Raw genomic sequence first — 20,428 nt, 5'->3', positions numbered from 1 at the left:
AAAATCTTACTTTAGATTGAAATATTTTAAGTTTCTTTTCAGACAAGACTAACCCATTCTCTTTAATTATCTCATAAAATAGGTTCATATGTTGTATATGCTAAGTTATAGAATCTGAAAATACTAATATGTCATCTAAATAGACTATGGTAAAGTGCGAGTAATCATTAAATATAGTATTCATAATATTTTGGAATTCGGAAGGAGCATTTTTTAATCCTAAAGGCATGACATTCCATTCATAGTGACCAAAGGGCACCACAAAAGCGGTTTTATATTTATCTTCTTCCTTTAATTGTATTTGATAATATCCAGATTTAAGATCAAACTTTGAAAATATACTTTTGTTACGTAATCTGTTTATCAAATCCTTTTTATTAGGTATGGGATACCTAATCCATTGTAATGCTTTATTTAAGGGTTTGTAATTTATTACTAACCGAGGACTTCCTCTTTCTAGCTCAGAAGCATTGGTAACATAGAAAGCGGAGCAACTCCAAGGAGACTTACTGGGCCTAATCAATCCTTTGTCTAAGAAATCTTTTATTTCTTTTTTACAATAGTCTAAATTTTGCTTATTCATTTGTATTGGTTTGGCTTTAGTGGGGATATTTGCTTCCTTAAAGTCAGGTTCATAGGGTAATGAAATAGTATGCACTTTTCTTTTCCAGAAAGCATTAGGTTGTTCTGAGCAAAGATCTTTAATGAATTTATTTTGTATACCTTTAATTTTTTCTTGAATACTTGGAGATTGCAGTTGATCTTCTATCTTTTTATAGTGTATTTCTTTATTAATAAAATTAATTTGTTTTCTTTTATTATTAATTTGATTAATAAATGATATAACCTTACTCTGGACAGAGTTAAGATCCCTAATCTTAGGTGGTTCTAAGAATTCAAATTTAATTTCACGCCCTAAAGCATTAGTGGTTATAGCTGCATTATTAACTATGAAAGGGTAGAGTAAAGCTAGAAAAGGGGTTCCTAGAATAATGGACTCATGAATATTTCTTACTAAAAGAAAAGAGGTTTTATAACAAATATGATCTTTACAAATTTTAGCACTTGATAATTTGTAAGAAACTTGTAATCTATTACCATTGGCTCCTCTTAAAGATTCTTTAGTTTTTTCATAATATTGGGTTGGGATCAACCCTTCTTGGATGCAATTTAAATCTGCTCCTGAATCAATCAAAGCAATTAATTCATAAGTTTTATCTTTAACAATGAGATTTATTTTACTATACCATTTATGCGATATTAATTTTTCTATTTCGTTAATATACCCATCTTCGTTATTCAGAACAATAGTTTCCTCATCATTTTTGGTTAAGCTAGATGAGGCTAAGTTTTTATTGGATTGATTCTGAATAATCATGTTTCCTTGTAACTCTAAAAGTTTAATTTCTATCTCATCATCCCTGGTTTTTAGAATTCTAATTTCATTTTTTAAATTACTAATTTCTTCTTGTAAATCTTTAATAGAAACAGTTCTTTCAACCGGTTTCTTAAATAAATCCATAACATTTTTCAATTCTACTTTGTGAATATTCTTTTTAGAAATATCATTTTCATCTATAATATTTTTAATTTGTCTCATGAAAGCATTCTTACTTTCTGAATTTTCCATTTTGTCTAATATTCCTATCAAAGTATTAGCTTGATTATTTGTTAAAACATTAATTATTTTATTGCAATTGTCACAATTACAAAAATCTAGGCCTAAACAATCATCAGAATCATCATCCGATTTTTCAGAATTGTTAATTTGATGTATTTCTTCGTAAGAAGATTCTTCAGATGTTGACGACCCTTCTTCCTCCGAGTTTAACAAGATGTTATTTAAAGTAGATATTAAACTTTCTTTTAACTCTTCTGAAATGTCTAAGTTACTCAGTTGATTAATTTTTTCTTGAACCTTACATTTATTAGCATAATGGCCAAGACGACCACACTTATAGCATTTAACATCTTTATCCTTGGGTTTAGATTTATCATTATATTTTCTGTAAGGTTTCTTACCATAATTTTTCTTGTAAGGTTTTTTATAAAATTCTGGCTTGTCTTTGTAAAATTGCTTCTTATGATAATGGAAGTTATTTCTTCCTTTTCTAATAGGTTTTTTATTCTTGGGGTTACTCGGAGCTCTTAAAGGAGTAGCTCCATATTGCTCGCAAAATGATCCCATTTCACGCCTATTACTAGCCTTTTCATTCTTGATCTTATTTTGTAATTTATAATCTGTACAAATTTGTATACCAGTTTCAATTACATAATTAGATAATTCTCCAATGGTTAATGACTGATAGGGGATCATTCCATTAAAGTTTTGCTTAATATTAATTTTTACCTTTTCTGCAAATAACCTAGGTAGACCACTAATAAATCTCTCTTTCCAATAATCTGCCGCACCATCCGACCTAAGGCATAGTTTAGATAAGAACATATCTCTATACCACCTATAATCAGACATGGTTGGACAATAAAGGTTTAGCAATTGGTCAGCTTCTCTTTGTTGGAGTTTAAGGGGTTCTCCTACAAAGAACTTAGTAATAGCATATAAGAGGGTTGTAACACAAATCTCTTCGTTAGATTCTGTTTTTACGGCTGCATCTATTTGGTATTTATCTTCTGAACTAAGGAGGTTGTCCCACCATCCTTTTAATTGTCCGGTAAATCCCATAACTAATATCTCTTTAGTATGTTTATCCGTATTTCCTTTAAGTTTGAAGGCAGTAGCAGCCATGGTCATGTTTTGTATTGTATCCAAAACTTGTTGTTCAGATGCACCATCGATATTCCATTCGACAATGGATTCTCCTGAATAATTATTTTCTATAAAACTACTTCTTTCTTCAAATTGCACATCAGCAAATGAAGGCCTAGGATAATAATTTCGGGTTTTAGGTCTTGGGGCTCTTCCGCCTAATTTATTCACCATATTGTCGTATTCTTCGTCTCGAGATAAAGTATTTATCTCTCCTGAAGAAGTTTCTATGTTTAAGGATTTTAATTTAGTAACCAGTTCCTCTATTTTATGAGTAGTATCACGACCTAAACTCATTCCTTTCAACTCTTGGTTAGAAGGGGTATGGTATTGATAAATGGGTCGAGTAGGATCCAATTTATAGTCTTTAACATCCTTAGGTTGAGGAATAGAGTTTTCTATCCTATCTAATTGTTGGGACATAGTGTGAAGTATTTGGTTTGAATAGTTAATCTGACTATGCAGATTATTAATGTCTTTTTTTTATCTACAGGATTAGCTATCGATTTAAATGGTGAAGCTTCTATTTCTATGTTCTCTTTAGAAGGGGTAATTCTAATAGCTTCCAATGGTGGATGAACCGACTCTATAATTTCTTTCCTAGAAGTTTTCCATTTGGTACTTATCCTAACATTAGCATCTAAATACATCTTAACAGCAAAAGGGTTTTCTATCTATTCTTCTAGACAGAGTAATTCAAACCATGTAAAGAAATAGATATTAATTTCATGTGTTTCTAGAAACCTATAAAAATTTTGCAAATACATTTGAGTCTGATCTTTAGAGAAATTTGAGAAATACCAATTTCTCTTTTCTAAATTATAAATGGCCTCAAAGTCAGCTCTAATCCAAGCTTTGTCTATGACAAAGGGGTCGTCATTTGTAATAACACCTAGTATTTGGGATTCAGTTGGAGAGGGTGACCTAGAGGTCCTCTCAGAGTATAGCGGTCGAGGAATTGTAGGAGCAAAGTTTACTCCTGCAAGATTTACCCTAATTGTTGAATCAACTGAATGTCTAGCACTAGATGTTGACCCAATACTACTAGATTGATGATAGCGATATGATTGGCTTCTATTCATCCTGATCCTGACAGATCCATCAATATCTTGAATAACATCTCTAATAGTTCTGGCCTCAATCTTTTCAGATTTAACCACATCCTATAATATCCATTCTTGAGGGAATTTTTCTATAATATCTGAAGCAGTCAGTATTTTTGGGGTCATAACATTGGACCTGCTAAGATTTGCTTCAATAATACAAGTTTCATTTCTTGGAGTAGTTTTGAGTGATTTAAAATCATAATTAACATTAGAGACTTTGTAGGTAATTCTACTAATAACGTCAATATTGGCAACTCCAGGATTAAAATTATCGCTTAGACCCTGGACGTATATAACTAATGAATTCTTAGTGAATTCATCAGCCAAGCTCATAGAGTAATTGGGATGGCAGTTAAAGTAGACTGGACCATCGTTAAGATTTGATTCAACTATAGCAATAGTTGAATTATGAAAGTCTTTAATTCTAGTGTCTCGAAGAACTAGCAATATAGGGGTGTTTAACCCTAGTTTATGTAATGGTTTTATAGCTATCTGAATTAACCCTAGATGGATATAGCGATAATCTTCTCTATAATGCGTTTCTAATAATTTTTTATTTAACAAATTAATAGTTTCATGCTTGTTACTAACAGACGTAGCCGATTCAATAGTATGAATAATCTTTTGACTTTTAAAATCAAAAGTACCAATTTTATATATTTCTTTAAATTTAATTTCTGGCATAGACCAGTTAACTAATCTATTTTCCATTTCCTGAATTTCTAATTCTTGGTTTTGGAAGGTATCTTGATCTAATTCAATTTTATCATTATTTAAGGTAGCAGGAACTAAGGTTCGATTATTAATTTTACTCCGTGAACTACATCCTAATTCACTAAAAGCCTTGATGATTTGAGACATGGTTTTTAAAATAAATAAATATTTATACAAATAGCTTTATTTACTCGAACTAGTTATTCTTCAGGTTTCTCACCCACTATCTATCTCTATCCTTCCCCTTATTGTTTGTTTTCTTAACGGCAACTACAGTGTGCTTAACCAACGGTTTTACTGCCTCACCTATCTGGACTTACGACCTGGACCACACACTACCAGCAGGTACCCTTAGAGAAATTCAAAGCTCAGGGTTATGGTTAAAAAGAAACAGTGAAATAAGAAAACTTTTCAAATAACTCTTTTTTTTTTAAATAAAACTAGTAGAAATCTAGTAAAAGATAATGTAAGTCAAGTCTGTAATCACCACCAACCAGGCTCTGATACCAGATTTTCTAACCAGAGAATTTTTACAGGGAAAACATGAGTAAAAAATCGGTTGACCCCAGAGATGATTATGGTCCTCCCATTAAAGATCAAAAAGATAAGGAAATAATTTTAGGTTCTCCATCTTTTATTTCCAAAGTTACCTCTCCTATTACTGCTACTCCGCTGACAACTATTAAGCCTACATTATTAACTCCATTAGCTTTTACATCTCAAATTACCAGTCCATTATCTATCCAGAAAAATCACCCGTCTAAACTAGCCTACTATACACCTCCTTCTTCTTTACCAAAATCGACTTTTATTACCAAAGATCTGTCTATACCAATATTACCTTTAGAAACCCTTTACTGTCCTCCAAACTCCTCTTTATTACAAAATATTTCAAGAATTTTCCCCCCAGGATTTTACTTCATTCCTAAAGACCAAACCAAGACCAGAAAATTCTACGAATTTATCCTGGTAGATTCTGAGTCTATTACTCTTACCCACCAAACAGATCCGAGTGATAAATCTAAGATAAAGTTTTCTAAATTCAAGGTGAATAAGGTATTATCTCCTTCTGATTGGAATCAACCTCCATCAGAATTAAAATCTTTTTCCAGAGCCTTTACTCCACAATACTATTCGTACTTTGATTACATGGATGCTTGGTTCAATTTTTTGTCGGTCGAACCTTTCAACCACACTTGGTTTATATGGTTCAACAAGGATATTTCACTTAGCTTTCCTAATTGGTTTATCCAGTGGTTCATAATTGTTGGGCCAATTTTAGAAATATTTCCTGATTATGCCTCAAAAGCCTTTAACAATTTTACAACAAAAACTACCTGTCCTGATTACAAGTCTTTATTATGTTTTTGTGCTGTTTTTGGAATTACATGGATTTCATCTTGGACCTTTTCAACTGATCCATTATGGGAAGGGTCCTCTTCTACTCAATTGGTCAAGAAATTTTCTGTTAAATGGTGGTCAAAGTTTAATCCAGATTTGCTTTCTCCATCATGATTAGATTCTTGGTTCAAGTCTCATCCGGGTCTTTGCAAAGAAAAGGCCATTTCTCCAGAAGATACATCGTTCTTATTAGATAAATCAAAATTACTTGCCTCTTTATCTGCTACTTCCAGCCATAAAGAATTCTTAAACAGAATTAAAGAAGCTATGACTGCTTTATCTGAAAGTGATAGTGCTTCTAGCACTTCTGAAAATAATAATGAAGATGATTGTTATGGAATTATAGATCTCTAAATTATGATGAAGATAAGATCAATTATGAAAAAGATAAGATTTTAAAGATTCCTCTTGTCAGAATTATTTTGAAGAAGATAAGAAGCTACAGACAACAACGACTCCCTTTGTTGGCCTCAATTACCTTCCACTCAGAATTACTTTTGAATTATTGACTCTACTTTATTAAAGTTTTTTGTTTTATTTCAATTATTCAGACCATGTGGGTCATTACTTTATTAAAGTTTTTTGTTTTATTTCAATTATTCAGACGATGTGGGTCATTACTTTGTATAAAGTTTATGCTTAGTTTAATTTAGTTTGAAGTCCGTGTGGATCCTTGCCTATAAAAGGATCATTTGTGTGTTGTGAAATGTATTCGAGTTTTCAGTCTTAAAACTTGGAAATCTTGATTGCCATCCTTTGTAAGTATTTTCATAAATAAAAGCAAGTCTTTTAATATTTTCAACATGTCTTCCATGTCTTCCGCATATTATCATACTCTTACAATTTATTTTATCAATATTATTTTTTTCTTTACTAATATTTCCGCCATTATCATGTCAGAGTATTTGATAAGAATGAGTTTAATTTTAGAATTTATAAAATAGTTGACTAAAATTATAGATTTAAAAATAGAACACCAAAATCTATAAATTAATAAAACATTAGATAAAAAGTGTAATTAAAATGCTTAGATTGAGTTTCCAAAATTTTAAAAATAAAAGTGTTAAAATTGCAAAATTGAAAAATGCGTGGGTAAAAATCCAAAATAATAAAATAAGTAGCCAAATTATACATTACTATTTGGAAGTTGGAACGCATAAACCCCCAGAAAGATTAAACCCTGCACGACACCGCCACATAGCCGTCGTATACTCTCCACCCGCATTCATCAAAACTCTCCGATTGAACTTCGGAGGAATCACTCCATCGGAAAAAATGGAAGAAGAACACATGGAGACATTCAACGACGGTTCAGACCTCTGCCAGCAGCTCATGGACCGTTACGCCAAATCCCCAGCCCCGCACCACCGTCACCTCCTAGCCGCCGCCGCTGCTCTGCGCTCCAACCTCTCCTCCGAGTCCCTCCCTCTCACACCGGCAGCCTATTTCGCAGCCGCTATCTCCACTGCGTCGTCGTCTGAGTCCCTAGACTCCGTATCACTGTCCTCGCTTGTGTCCTTTATGGCCATCGCGCTTCCACTGGTGCCGGCCGGAGCCATCTCCGCGGAGAAGGCTCAGGAGGCGGCGGAAATCGTGGTTAAGCTTCTGGTGAGGGAGGGGGAGGGCTTGGGTGTTTCTAGCCTGAGGGCTGCAGTGAAGTGTGTGGGTGTTTTGCTTGGGTTTTGTGATTTGAAGTATTGGGATTCTATTAAATTAGGTTTTGAAACTTTGCTCAAGTTCTCCACTGAGAAGCGCCCAAAGGTCACAATCTATGTTTTCTTTACTCTACTTTTAATTTATATCCATTTATTATACATGGTTTGTGCATGAATGCTTGATTAAAGGAAAATTTATCTGGTAACACAATTGGCATTGGCCATTTAAGATTTGGTATTTGCTTCATTACTATGAAATAGATGTAAATATAGGAGTCCTAGTTATTGGTGGTGTTCAATACATCAATACATTATGAATATAACTACTATTCTGTAGTGTTCATGCCACTTAATTGTTTGTTGTTTGTTTAGGTTCGAAGATGTGCTCTAGAGTCTCTTGAGAAGTTTTTCCGGTCTCTCGAATCCTCCACTGTTATTAAAGAAGCTAGCAATTTGGTTCTGTCTGAACTGAAAAGGTGCATTGGTTTAACAATGAAATTAACTGCTTCGAGGACTGCAGATGAATGTAAAAATAAAGGCACTTCAAAACATGAGCATTCGGAAGTCCTACATGTACTAAACATAGTAAATCTGGTTGCTCCTAATCTTTCTTCAGAAGTTGTTCCAGAAGTTCTCTCTGAAGTGCATAGATTATTTGAATCTCAGATCTCGTCACTTACAAGGCATGTCCTTAAAACTGTAGAAGCTATTTTTGAAACTTCGAGAGTCAGAATTATAGTTCTAGAGATAGAGGACATTGTAGTTTCTCTTGCCTCTTTTGTATCTTTGGGCGATAAGAACCTATTGGATACTGTGATATTTGCAGCAAATGTATTAAAACTTGCAATGGACTTACTTTATATTGGACAATCAAGCTTGTGGATCAAGAACCTTCCTCTAGTTTGTCAATCTATGATGGGTATGTATGGTGTTTATGTTCACCCCTTATAGAAATCATTAAATTGTAATTAATCTAGTTTGGGTTTTAATTCTGATTATTTTATTTCACCTGGTTGTGTTTAGAACCATCTTTCTTCTGATTTTTCTTTTAGTAGAAAAAGTGTTTTGAATTACCAATTGGTCATGCCAATGCATCAATAATAAAAATTAAAAATATATTGGTAGTTCCTCTATAAAATGTTTTCCACGTACCTGCAGTGCATTGGTTGGTGGTTTTTCCCCATGGATACCTGCTGCATCCTCTACAGGGACTTTTTATGGCATGCTGTGTCTAGTTCTAAGTATAAAACTTCTGTGCTATGCATGAATATATGAATGTATATAATGTCTAAATAACTTGCTACCGATTAATGTTAAAATCTTAGGTGTTACTGTGGAGATATTTTAGTAAAATGGATCTTTCATGTAAATTTTTTAGTATTACTGCTTTCTCTTTCCTTATATTCCATTTTCTATATCATAATGTTCTGATTCAATCTGCAAATGTTGAACATAGGGCTTCTAACTTCGGAGGCAAACACTGCATCACAGGCTTCAAGTATCTTAAAAGATGTGCTCAAGCACCTTCTTGGTTCCAATATCTTATTAAATAGTACATATCAAACATTTCACAATGATAGTTCGCCAAGTTTAGAAGGTGATGCAATAAAATCAACATGTGAAGTTTTTGAGAGCATCCTCTCTGCTACTGATGGGATACCAAATGAGCTTCTTTTGTCAGTCATATCTCTTTTGTTTCTTGTGCTTGGTATGAAACTGTCTATCACCATACTAGCAAACTGTAGATAGAATATCTTCTTTTCAAATTTGTTGATCTATGTAATTGGTTGTTAGTATATATACTCAATGGCATTGTTTTGTTAAGCAAGTTAGTTCTTGTCTCACTTTGGTGTTCCGCGCATGTTTTAAAAGTGTTGATATTACAATACAATTTCAAACCTCTTAGGCTCACTGTTTTCTTTTTGTTTCTTATAGTAGCTGGTTTTCTTGTCCATCGCCTTCATTATGCTTTCTTTCTTTTCTCTCTTATTAAAGTTTTTTGTCAAACAAATATGTTAGAATATTTTATAATATTCTAACAAAATAAAAATAAAAAACACTGGATAGTCTCTTTTCTCTCTTATTACAGTTTTCTGTCAAACAAATATGTTAGCAGAATTTATAATATTCTAACAAAATATAAAGAAAAAACACTGGGTAGTCTCTTTCTATCTGTTTGATTGTCTCTGTTTTTCCCTGATATTTTTTTGAGGAGATAATGTTGTGTTTGGTATTGCACTTCTCTTATTTAGCTATACCAAATTTTCTTGTGTAAAAGAAATTTGTAATCATACTCATTTCATCCCGGTCTTCTTTTTGTAATCTTCGTTGGTTGCAGGGGAATTCTCATTTGAATTTATGAGGAATATTGTACTTAAACTTGCTGACTTGATGATTCAAAATCCCGATGGCAAGGCTAATAATGAACATGTAAGTTTTGGTGAGAGATTCTTTTGATGTATTGGTTGTTTCCACATTGATCTAGATGTTTGATATAATGAACATGCCATGTATTTCTCCATTATGTGTTGTTTTTCACTCATTTTAAAGTTACGGGGTAGTTAAACTTAGGAAGTTAATACATTAAAACAAAATTGTCCTCATAAGGTTTGGAAAATCCTCACCACATAATGAACATGTCATGTATTTCTCCATTATGTGTTGTTTTTCACTCATTTTAAAGTTATGGGGTAGTTAAACTTAGGAAGTTAATACATTTAAACAAAATTGTCCTCATAAGGTTTGGGAAATCCTCACCTCTTGAGCTAATGTTTTGGGTTGTGTTAGATTTGAAGTCCAAATTGCAAGAGTTAAATATGATGGACCACAACATAACATAAGAACTTTGCTGTGTTGAATATATTTAAAATAAATATAATAGAACCACCATGAGGGTATAAATTTGTACTTTTTGGGTCCACTGAAAGTATGGAATCAAGAAGAATAGAATATAACAAGTTAATTCTAAAATCCAAGTTAGTTCATGGCTCAACTTAGGAAACCCTCCATTGGTATAGTGACTATTTCAACTTTACTTTCTAAATATTGATTACTGTTGTAGACTACAAGACTGCAAGATATTCTGAAAAATATTTCAGCAATTTAATATTCTGTCATAATATGTTTTCATAGTAGTTTTTGTGTTTCCTTTTTTTCATGAATTATTTCCTTATTTAATTAGTATTAAGAGTTTAATATGGGTATGTTTGGATGAAGAATTTTGCAGAGAAGGGAAAGACTTATTATTTTTTTTCTAAATTAAGGAAACTATAAAATGTTTTTAAAAATGAATTAAGTGTCATTGAAATGTTATTTATATGATCATCTATCATGTTATTCTTTAGTTTGTTAAAATCTCAAATGTGTACCTGGCCCTCTAAAACCCTTAATCCAAACATACCATTGGTATATAGATAAGGATAATTTTCATGTCTCTTGTAATGATATCTAATATATTGATCACTTTCATACCGATATTATATAATTTTATTATTTTGGGCATTATTCCCTCCCTCTATACCTAAAAGGCTAAGTTACCTGCTTGTGCTGGAAGGGTGCTGCACACGTTTTGAGAGACATGAATTTTTTTCTTGGTGGGCTAGATGCCAGTTGAAAGGCCTTGGGATGCATAAACAAACATGACCTAAAACCCTTCAATTTCAACATGGTACAAGAAGTGGTACCGCCCTCTATGACTTATGCTGTCCCTATTCTGCTTTTGAGTTCCCTAAAATCTAGAACTCTACTAAAACAATGTCTCTATCTCCATATTTTTTCCCCTTCTCATTGGCCTTGCACAATTCCTGGCTATTGTTTTGGTCTTGACTTTTGTCCCAGTTATTGTTAGTTACTTCTGTTTATGTTCTGGTACAATATAAAGTAAAGCTACTATACTGATCACTGTTTAATCTTGTTCTCAATGTTATGCAGCTTCAGAAATGTATTGGGTCTGCTGTTTTTGCTATGGGACCAGAGAAATTTCTCACACTTGTACCTCTCTCTCTTGATGAAAACAACTATACTTATTCAAATATTTGGCTAGTACCAATCTTAAAGAAGTGCATTTCTGGAGCATCACTTGCTTACTACATGGAACATATCATGCCTCTTGCAAAGTCCTTTAAGAAGGCTAGCCGTAAGGGTATATTTCAACATGTTGAACATCTTTATCTATTGATAGCAAGTGTTTTCTTTTTATTATGTTCCTTTACTGCACTACACTACTTTCTGCATGGTGTTGTATTTTTCAAATCCTTTTCTTTTCGCTTAAAGATGGAGGAAGCTGGTAAGGATTTTTTTTACCGATGGCCATCCCTCTACCTTGTCCCTTTGGGTGCTTTGGCTATTTCTTGTCTTTTCCTTCCCTTTTTGGTTGGAGATGCATGACACTGCAATATTTGCTGATCCCTGTTGAGATCTTTTATATTTAATGTTGCAATATTGATATTTGTTAGCATCCTTTGAGATTATGATAGGAATACATTCCTATTTAGGTTATATGTCTCTCATGTATATAAATAGTTGTCGAAACCTTTTCATATCAATAAGAAACTTTCAGATTCAAGTTGGTATCAAAGCCTATCCAAGATCTGTTGTACCAGTTACTATTGAGTTTCCGCTATCGAGCCAGCTACCATTTTTATCCACACGCCAAACCTGAGAGCGCATGCGTGAAGATATGGCCTGAACATATATTTATAAGTGAAGGCAATTCTCACCTAACAAGCTGATTTTGTAAGGTTGTGTTAGGCCCAACCACAATTCTAAAAGAGAGTACATTACATCATTCCACAATACTGTCACGAGGACATATAAATTCTATCCGTGTCTTTCGTTGTATTTTATGTTTAGCTACTCCTCTGTTGTCAACATCTTTCTCAAGTTCCACTTAAGTGAATTCGTTGGTGGAAAATGGCTGTCGCCATGAACATATGGCAGATGGTGTAACGGTGTATGGTGCAAGCATGACAGGGTATGGTGGAAAAACATATAGATACACACACAAACCACATACTCAGTTGATACTATCTCCGTCCCTAAATATATGACCCATTTGGCAAAATCACGGGAGTTAAGAAAGTTGAAAGTGATAATAAATTTGTTGGTAATTGATATCGTGTTTACAAATTTGTCCTATAACAGAGAAAGTTAGTTTAGGTTTTCATGATAATATTTAGTGTTGATTGAAAAAAATGATGTAAAATAAATAGGGGTATGTTGATAAAGAAATAATTAATGCATTTGAAAGTTCAAAGAAAGTCTACTAAAAAGGGACAACAAAAATTCTCAGAAGGGTCTTATATTTAGGAATGGAGGTTGTATTAAATATCATTGGTCTCAATAAGAAAAAAGAGAATTTAAAAAATATAAATAAAATAACTTAAAAACAGAAAAAGATGATTAAAACTGAGCATAAACAGAAAAGTTAATTTAAAAACAGAATATGCTTATAAACATAAACAGAGCAAGAATTAAAACAGAAAAATAAAATTTAAAAAATGAAGCAAAATAGATGAAAACAGAAAATGTATAATAATAAATGAAATGAAAGAGAAATGAAGAAATAAGCAAAGGAAGAGTGAAATATAAGGGTAGAGAAGAAAATAAAGAAAAAAAAGCAAAGAAAACACCAATAAAACAGACAGCAGAGAGAAGCAAGAGGTGGTTGCAGACTTGCCTTGCAGAGAGCTTGTCGCGGTTGGGTGGTGGCGCAGTCGTACACAGAAGAGATGGAGAGAACAGATAGGAAAGAGAGCAGAGAGGTAAAGAGAAGCGCGTATATAAAAGACATGGCATGCAGCCAATTTTTAGGTTTTCAACATGGTGCCTCCATGGCCAAAATTCAACAACCCAGTTCAACTCGTAACCAATTCCATTTTTTAGGATGAACTTCCTTATCATTTAAGGGCAATGATTGGTTGTAGATCAAGCCAACAAGAAATTTCCCTCTTCCCCTTGACTCTGGTAGCTTTCCGATGTCTTCCAACATCAAATCCAGACAAGGTGTGGCACATTGAGTCCAAAAAACTCTTTTCTGCTCATCTTGGAAATATTTGCCTAAGACCAAATTGAATGAACAAGATAGGCAATCAGTTATCACATGAATAAAGCATTAGAGAATTTAATCATTAGCAACAACATTCTTGCCCTTCAAGCAGTTACATTGTCAGTAACAACTTACACTCATTTGCACTCCAATCTCATCCACACTCTCACTCAATGAATTCCATTCCCTAGCCATATCTAGGTTGTCATTGGTATGCTTGACCTTTGCAACTGAACCAGTTGAGGGATCAGGGCTCCAGAAAGTTGTTGCATGAGATGATACCATGTTTGAGTAGAAACTGAGGCGAAAAACATAGAAAACAGAGGTGAAAAAACAGCGGAGAGAAACTGAACTGAGAAGGGAACTGAACATGGCTGTTACTACTGCTGCTGCCTTTGCTGTCGCCAGAAATATCAGTCATCATAACTAAAAATGAAGAGCTGGAAAGCAGCTGGGTCTTGCCTAAACGCAGAGAAGAGAGACTGACAAATATTTTGAACAGATATGAAAGAGGGTAAAATGGGTATTTCAAATCCTAACCCCCTTAAACTGCCTCAACAGGCCATTTTCCCTATAATTTGCGGCCGCAACATTCTAACAGACCAGCGTTTAGGGTCGCATCAGACTCCAGTTCTTATCCGTGATACTGTGGTCGCCCGCTATTGAGAACATAGTTGAAAAAAGTAACTGAATAATCTATTTCAATTTTCTATGGGGGAAAAATAGTAAAAGGAAATTAAATCTTGACAATTAGTCATTTTGGGATATTACTATGCTAAGAAAAAAGTATATTGTCTTTAAGTTTTGTCATTGTTGTTCCACTCTCACTTCATATATTTATCCTTAAGCTGTTACTATTAGACATGCAATCTCTATTTTATGACATAATAATTAATTTAGTCAAATTCTTGAGCCAAAATTTTCTGGTTTCTTTCCAGTCAAAAAGTCAGAGATTAGTCAAGATCTGCTGGTTCGTGCCCATGAATTGTGGGGTTTGCTTCCTAGCTTCTGTCGTCATGCAACTGATACTCATCAAAGTTTTGCTCGTCTATGTGATGCCCTGTATACTTTTCTTAAAAAGGACGTCTCCATGCATGAAAATGTTTCAACGGCATTACAGGTCACATTTCATAAATTGGTGGTGGCCTCTGTACTGGTGCCTTTATTTGTTTGTTTTTGCAATTGACTTTGCATGTGAATTTTCTTTTATATGTAGATGCTTGTGAATGAGAATAAAGCTGCACTTGGTCCTAAAAAGAACGGACCAGATTGTGATGCAGAACATGATTCTTCATTAGAGATCATCACGCGACGTGCTTACTCAAAGAAAGTTGCTACCAGAAACATAAAGGCTTTAGCATCACATTCGAATCAGTTGCTTCATATTTTATCTGATTTATTTATCAGTTCACTTCCCGAAACACGCATTTCATTAAAGGTTTCACATTTTTCAATTGTTTTGCAGATTCTCCTCTGTACTCTGATACCCTTCTCCTATCCTCATTTGTCTTGAAAATCTATGAATACACTCTTTTGTTCCATTTAATATGATTTTGGAGAATTTCTAGGCTGAATATTATTCTTTTACTAATAATTTTTTGGCTCTTTTATAGGGTGCAATCAGGTGCCTAGCTTCGATAATCGATTCTTCTGTAACCAGAGAAGTTTTTATGTCTCTGCTCAGGAGGTTTGAGATTGTAGATTGTGAAGGTGAAAGTGAAGTATTGACAACTAACAGTAAAGCTTTGGACATTGAGCCAAGTGATGAGAAGAGTTGTTCTCAAAGGTGAAACTAGTAACTAATATATATATAGGATTTATTGTGACCGCCAAAATTTCATATAACAAACAGATTTTGCAGATTGATACTTCCTTCCTCTAAGATTAAATATCACAGTAGAGTTGTGCATGGTTCTTAACGAAATAATTAATTGGGTTGATTTCGATGTTAAAACTATTATCATTTACTAAAACACCCTTATTAATTGTAGTTAGTGGAGTAATTAAGTGTAGTGAAGTTCGATAAATAAAGGTATGTTAGTGCAAAAGTATAATAAACATTGCATTAGTATTCCTAAAGTAACAGTTAGCTTGTGACAGAGAAAAAGTAGAAATGTGACACTTTTTATGAGTAGAGGGAGTAATAACATGGAAACAATGAATTGTTATTAAGAGCTCATGTGAAGGAGTGTAATTGAATATAACCATTTATGTGCTTACCTCGTCAAAACCTTGCTCTCCGTGGGACGTTGCTTAGACTGCTTAAATTTTAGAGATGATTTGTTCATAACTACAGTTTTCCTTAATTGGATTAAAATAATCAATAATTCTTTATTTGTTGATCTTGTTCTAATGTCAATTTTCTTATTTATTGGCGGATTTAAATATGATTGAGCTTAACATCTTCTTAAAGTCTATAGCAAATTGAGTCCTGACCACTTAAAACCATCTCATGTTTTGCAAGTTCTTATAATTATATAATTGATGACAAGCCAGAGTCGTGTTATGCTTCAGGTGTGCAATATTGGAAATAGCATTCTGTCTCGTTGAAGGAGCCAATGATAATCTTGTTGAGATGATTTATAATTTAACTGTACATTCGTTTCAGGTATTTCTCAATGGTTGAGCAATACTCGGTGTGTTATTATATTCCTTTTGGAATTCTTTTGACAAACATAATTTTGAAAAATAAAAGTTAATGTATGTTTGATATATAGGCAACAAATGAGAGTGTTCGATATGAAGCATACAACATTTTGAGCAAAATTTTGGAGGTATGCTTTGTGCGACATCTTTTTCTGTTTTATTTTCTCTTGTTATATGTGTCAGTGTTTTTGTTTGATGGTGCAGGAGCAACCGAGCTATGCTTCACCAAAATACATGGAGCTAATTGATTTATTACTTAGTGTAAAGCCTCCAACCGCAGTTGCTTCTCTTAGAAGCCGGTTTGCTTGTTTCAACATGCTGATGGTACACATTGTGAAGGTCAGAAATCTTAATTATGATGTTATTTTGGTTTTGATATGGTTGTGTTTCAGTCTCTGTAAATCTTAGACAAGAGGATGTGCAATCTTCTAGAATATATTTTGGCTTCTATGCGTGTCTTTGGAAATTAGTATTTCCACTTCAGAACGAAGGGAAAACATCTTTTCTGAGGTGGGTCATTGTGTGTTTAAAGTTTGTCCATTCTGGAAATAAACACGTTGTATGTTTTTTTTTTGTAGTAGAAATCCATTTTCAGCCTTAAGCTCCTCCAACTGCCAAGTTCTAAAGTACTTGTTTTACCCATACCCTGTTTATAAAAAGTATCTGGACTCCGACCCATATGGCATGGTAGAAACCAAGACATGATCCATATGTAGTCAATAGCTATAGTGCCGCTATTATGGCCGACTGCCGCTACAGAAGCCCCACTGCGTCTCATATTAAGGGTGTGGGTAAAGCATGTGATGTGGTGTGGTTAATAATAATAACATTGTGTTTAATGCATCTTTAGAATATGTGCAGCATTTTGTTTGCTTCTGGCTGAACCGTGAAACTGGGTTAGCAGATGTACATTTTACATATCTTCATTAAATGTATTGTAAGAGCTTGGTTCATTTGTATATTTGAGTCATTTGTATATTTGAGCCGTATCTTTGAAGCTTTCTCGGGAGGAGGTTCATAAAGTTATTTTCGTACTCTTCTTTTTTTTTTTTTTTCTTTTAATATTTGAATACGGTTGTACAACGTACGTGGCACTTAGACTTCAACGGTCTTTTATTGATATATATGCATTATGCAGATTAGCTTAGAAGAGGAGGTCAACTCAAAGGCTTTTCTCATTCTCAATGAAATCATACTCACATTAAAAGATGTAAGTTCAAGTACAGTATACACATTTCTTTAGTTAATTGGTTTAGCTTGGTCTACTATGTATAATGTATCATATCAACAAGGAGAGATAGTAGCTGTGCTAAATTGTACACAATGGTGCTGTGTAGGGAAATGATGAAGCTAGGAAAGAAGCTTGCGATTTACTCTTAAATATAAGTTCTAGTTTGAGAGACTTATCATGTGTTGGCCCAGTTGCACCATATCACAAACTAGTTAGCATGGTAAGTTCACTCTTGTTTTTAACTTAACTTATTTTTATCAATCAAGTTTTACTCGAATTTTGTACAATTATGTATTTTTTTTTCTGTTCTGTTTTAAGCCGACAATTTTGCAACCAATGCAATTTCACACTGTGTGTGCTTGGATGAACTTGTTTTAGGTTAAAAGAAATTATATCATGTTATAATTGGAGTGGATGATTTGCATTTTCTAGAATATATTAATGAGTTATGGCTTCAATACTCCAATACACAGATAATGGGATATCTTTCCGGTTCGTCTCCCCATATAAAAAGTGGAGCAGTCTCTGCGCTGTCAGTATTGGTATATAAGGATGCAAACCTTTGTCTCTCAGTTTCTGATCTTGTCCCTTCTCTTTTATCTTTGATGCACAGCAAAGATACGGAAATCATAAAAGTGAGTGTTACCATACATTTTCAAAGTCAAATAATTGTTTGAGCATATTTCTGTCATTGCATAGAGTTTAATCTTCAATCTGTAACAGGCTGTCCTGGGCTTTTTTAAAGTGATGGTCTCTTGCTTAGAAGCAAAAGGATTGCAGAATATTCTGTCAGATGTTGTTGCTGAAATCATCCGCTGGTCATCTGTTTCAAGACATCATTTTAGAACAAAGGTATGTCTAACTTCTAATATTAAGTTTATAGTCTTGAGGATGCACACTGTATGCGTAAATAAGTACACCCGCACAACATGCATCTATACTGGATGCATACTGTGTGCGTAAATAAGTACACCTGCACAACATGGAATCATGCATCTATACTTGATTGAACCATAACAATAATGTTTTCTTGTTTGTCTGTAGGTCACAGTCATATTAGAAATATTAATTCGGAAGTGTGGTTCCGCTGCTGTGAGAATGGTTACCCCAGAGAAATACATGGATTTTCTAAAGACGGTTTTAGAGGTACTTCTTTAAGTCTGCGTCTAGCCATATGTTATTTCACCATTTAAAAGCATGGAAGTTGCTAACAGGGGCTTAGTTTTTTTTTTATCAAGACCGAGCTCTTAAATGATCTGGGTTAACTTTTTATGGATAAAATTAATGAGGCATTAAACAGTATATAAACTCCATATTTCATACACATTTATCATAATGGAACAAACAAATATTTTGTTCCTGGGTCGATTTCTAAAGAGGTGTAGCTGCTGCCATAATATGGTTGCATATGAAAGCTAAAATCGTAGTGAATGTTCTGGCATTTATTTTTCTTTTAATCATTTGTCTTTTTATGCTTTAGGTCTATTTTTTCATATTTACATTAGATTTTAAATAGGACCCTTGTAATTAAGCAGACTCAGTTACTCAAAGGAAAAAAATAATCTTTGTATCACAGCTATAGCTACTTATGGAAAATGTTTTGTTTGGATTTTGTATTACTCTCAACATCAGACTGATTTAATGTTTGATAAAATTTTTTTATGTTGCCTATTGATGTGCAGAATCGACATGGCAAATCAAATGAAGCAGCCACTAATGATACAGAAAATACACCTGAAGTTTCAGCTGCCAAAGGGTATGATTTTATTGCTTGTGAAAAAAAAATGTTGCTGATTTATTATTTCTTGGAAGCTGATTCAGAGTCGTACCGTCTATCACTCTCCTTTGTAGGCCGGAGCGGAGGAAACATAATAACAGAGATACCCAAGAGAAAGACTCATTTCAACAAAAAAAGAGAAAAAATAAATTTGAGAGACACTTGTCAAGCAATAAGGGACCATCTAAGTCTACTAGCAATGATGAGTTCAGATTAGCCAAGAGAAGTAGGCATTCTAATGATACAAATTCAAACGTTAGGTCAGAAGGAAGTAAAAAGGGGAATAAAAGCCAGTTCAAAAGTTTCACTCAGGGTGGTGGTAATAGAAACGTAAAGCCGGGTACGGAGAAGGATAAAGCAGCTTCTAATGTAGGTAAAGGAGCATCCAAATCAAATAAGTTAAAAAGGAAATTCAAAAGAAATTGATAGATGATGGAATTGCGATATACTTAAAAGATGGTAAAGCAGTTCACGTAGGTGTTGGAGTAGAAGGGGAAGTCGGTATTTGCTCTCTATTATTGCCTAAAAAGTGCCTAAAAAGTGGGATGTTTATAAAGTGAAGTATTATAAGGCAGGATTATTTAAATGTGTTTCTTGCATAGCAAGTAATATAGAGAGGACTTTTGGCCATTTTTGTCGAGCTTCGATGCTCTAATAGGCTGAGAAAATGAAAGGCTTCTTACTGTATTCATATTCTTATGGGAGAAATTCAACAAAAAGCTGTTGTACTACATGACTGACCTTGGCTACTAACTACTGCTATTTAACACTAGGTATCCATGTTGATATTTTCTGTATTGAAAAATTTCTCTGCCATTTCTTTGATTATAGAGATAACTTATATATAAGCTCGCTTATGATTTAGTAGTATAGAGAAAAACTATTAAAATGGATAGTGTCTATTCTCATCTTGTTGATCTAAGCATTTCTTGGTATAGCTATGTGGTGGTGGTGGTTTTACTTGGGCATTTATATACTATAGGTATTTAAAACAAATCTTGATTTTTTAAATGTAAAAGAAATAGAACTTTATTATCAATTATTTATCTGTCTAGATTTTAAAATGTACAGAACGATTATGTTTT

General features: G+C 33.5%; 2 protein-coding genes across 3 annotated transcripts; one reads left to right on the top strand and one right to left on the bottom strand.

Moving 5' to 3' along the window:
* Positions 1-3,930: 3,930 nt before the first annotated feature.
* LOC127094848 (uncharacterized) lies at positions 3,931-4,734 on the bottom strand. Its single transcript, XM_051033620.1, has one exon. It carries the CDS (start codon positions 4,732-4,734, stop codon positions 3,931-3,933), a length of 804 nt encoding a protein of 267 aa, XP_050889577.1.
* A 2,393-nt stretch (positions 4,735-7,127) lies between these two features.
* Positions 7,128-20,191, top strand: LOC127092073 (uncharacterized). Of its 2 annotated transcripts, none has more exons than XM_051030861.1 (18): positions 7,128-7,749; positions 8,016-8,562; positions 9,100-9,351; positions 9,982-10,073; positions 11,574-11,778; positions 14,628-14,809; positions 14,906-15,127; positions 15,303-15,475; positions 16,204-16,297; positions 16,407-16,463; positions 16,540-16,674; positions 17,474-17,545; positions 17,673-17,786; positions 18,040-18,201; positions 18,290-18,418; positions 18,611-18,712; positions 19,249-19,322; positions 19,418-20,191. In XM_051030861.1, the coding sequence occupies exons 1-18, from the start codon at positions 7,264-7,266 to the stop codon at positions 19,767-19,769; spliced, it is 3,450 nt and encodes a 1,149-aa protein (XP_050886818.1). In that variant the 5' UTR covers positions 7,128-7,263; the 3' UTR covers positions 19,770-20,191. The 2 variants fall into 2 exon arrangements, with proteins under 2 accessions (XP_050886818.1, XP_050886817.1); XM_051030860.1 differs by having other exon boundaries at positions 11,574-11,784.
* The last annotated feature ends 237 nt before the right edge of the window (positions 20,192-20,428 follow it).

This window comes from Lathyrus oleraceus, chromosome 6 (assembly GCF_024323335.1).
Source record: "Lathyrus oleraceus cultivar Zhongwan6 chromosome 6, CAAS_Psat_ZW6_1.0, whole genome shotgun sequence".
Lineage (NCBI taxonomy): Eukaryota > Viridiplantae > Streptophyta > Magnoliopsida > Fabales > Fabaceae > Lathyrus > Lathyrus oleraceus.
This window is presented reverse-complemented; position numbering and strand designations above follow the sequence as displayed.

Coding starts and splice junctions, on each gene's coding strand:
- LOC127094848 (XM_051033620.1), bottom strand. CDS start 4,734: ATGTCTCAAATCATCAAGGCTTTTAGTGAATTAGGATGTAGTTCACGG.
- LOC127092073 (XM_051030860.1), top strand. CDS start 7,264: ATGGAAGAAGAACACATGGAGACATTCAACGACGGTTCAGACCTCTGC. Junction 15,476..16,203: donor GAGAAGAGTTGTTCTCAAAG/GTGAAACTAGTA, acceptor GTTATGCTTCAG/GTGTGCAATATTGGAAATAG. Junction 18,713..19,248: donor TTCTAAAGACGGTTTTAGAG/GTACTTCTTTAA, acceptor ATTGATGTGCAG/AATCGACATGGCAAATCAAA.